Source organism: Protomyctophum parallelum, assembly GCF_964188405.1.
Source record: "Protomyctophum parallelum genome assembly, chromosome: 17".
NCBI lineage: Eukaryota > Metazoa > Chordata > Actinopteri > Myctophiformes > Myctophidae > Protomyctophum > Protomyctophum parallelum.
This window is the reverse complement of record NC_139719.1, coordinates 41,715,008-41,716,559: the sequence shown is the minus strand read 5'-3', so window position 1 is coordinate 41,716,559 and position 1,552 is coordinate 41,715,008. Positions and strand designations below refer to the sequence as shown.

General features: G+C 56.6%; 1 protein-coding gene across 1 annotated transcript; it reads right to left on the bottom strand.

Moving 5' to 3' along the window:
• Positions 1–206: 206 nt before the first annotated feature.
• Positions 207–1,063, bottom strand: LOC310875071 (heparan sulfate glucosamine 3-O-sulfotransferase 3B1-like; the record flags this gene model as incomplete). Its single annotated transcript, XM_083788118.1, has 1 exon — positions 207–1,063. The coding sequence occupies exon 1, from the start codon at positions 960–962 to the stop codon at positions 207–209; it is 756 nt and encodes a 251-aa protein (XP_083644244.1). The 5' UTR covers positions 963–1,063.
• Between the last annotated feature and the right edge of the window lie 489 nt (positions 1,064–1,552).

The window sequence follows — 1,552 nt, the reverse complement described above, 5'->3', positions numbered from 1 at the left end:
CCTACACATTGTAAGGGCTTCGACACTGAAAATGTAATGTCACAACTTGAACTGAAACATTAAGAGGCTAAAAGCCAAAAAAAATACAATGTAACTCAGTCTGGACCCGTATACGGGTCCAATTGGTTACATTTTGTACACTCTCAGAGTCAAACGAACAGCTCAATGTTTAGTTATTTAATTAAAACATGTATAATTGTCTTTAATTACCTGTACCACTCCAGTCCATTCTCGTAGTTCCTGTCGAAGAAGTGAGGCTCCGCGCCCACGGCCCTGATGTCCGGGTGAACCCGGAGGAACTCGAGCAGCGCCCGCGTGCCTCCCTTCTTCACCCCGATGATGATGGCCTGGGGCAGCTTCTTGCTGCCGGAGCCGTTGGAGAAGCTCGACATGGAGCCGCTGGGCTCCGGCGGGGGTCCCCGGATCCCCCTCACCTGCACCTCGTCCCCCCACGAGTCCTCGTCGTCCGCGGCGGCGCCGCCGGGGAGGACGTCGTTGTCCAACAGGTCTCTGGAGCCGCCGCCGGCTCCCCCCGCGGTCCGATGCTGCTGCACGGGCGGCGACGGCTCGTCGTAATCTCCCTCGATATCCACCCACGACGTCTCATGCGGCTGCGGCTTGTTGGCGGCTTGCAGCCGCGACATCAGGTCCACTCCACGGCTGTTCTCGGTCCTCTTACCCACTCCTAGCGTCTCCTTGCCCCGGTAGGGGGACGACGCGTCCACGCCGCCGGTCCCCGCCTGCACGGGCACCGTGGAGCAGTATCCCACGCACGAATACAGCATGTACGCCCACAGCAGGAACATGACGCCGAGCGCCAGGAGTTTCCTCTTCGCCGCCGCGGCGGAGCCGGAGGAGGAGAGGGACGAGGCGGCGGAGCCTCCGCCGTGTCCGTGCGAGGCGCAGGGGACGCAGCAGCACGCGTGCAGGTTGGGGTGACACGCCACCAGGCTATATTCCATAAGAAGCCTCGGTGGTGGAGGTGGTGGTGTTCTGGTCGTTGAGGAGTAGCAGGTCGCGCACCACCGTGTCCCACCGACGCATATTTAATGTGCACCCACGCAGCCAACCTCACTCCACTCCACTCCACTCCAAAAACACTCCACTTGATTTTTTCTGTCCCCCTCTTTCTTTTAAATTCTTCGGTGATGATTCAGACACGGATAGCGACAACAACAACAATGCGCCAAATTACGCACATTACGCACTTCCAACAAAACAACAAAAAATAAATGACAAAAATAAATATATAGAAATCACACGGAAAAAAAAAACGCAACAAAAACGCACCAGATTAAAAACCTCCACTGATTATTCTAGAACGTGCTCGTTTGGTTGGTATAAATAATGGTAATAATCCACAGTCAGTGCAGGGCTCTGCCGCACCACAGAGACAGACATCGGGGGGTGATGTTGAGTAACGGCTACCCCGGACAGAAGCGCTCTCCTCTCGGCTTCTCCACCAGCATCTCACGCTGACTGACACTAGCCTCTCCGACGCGCCGCGCCGAGACCTTTATACCGAGGAGGCGGGGCACACGCGCGCGAGCGT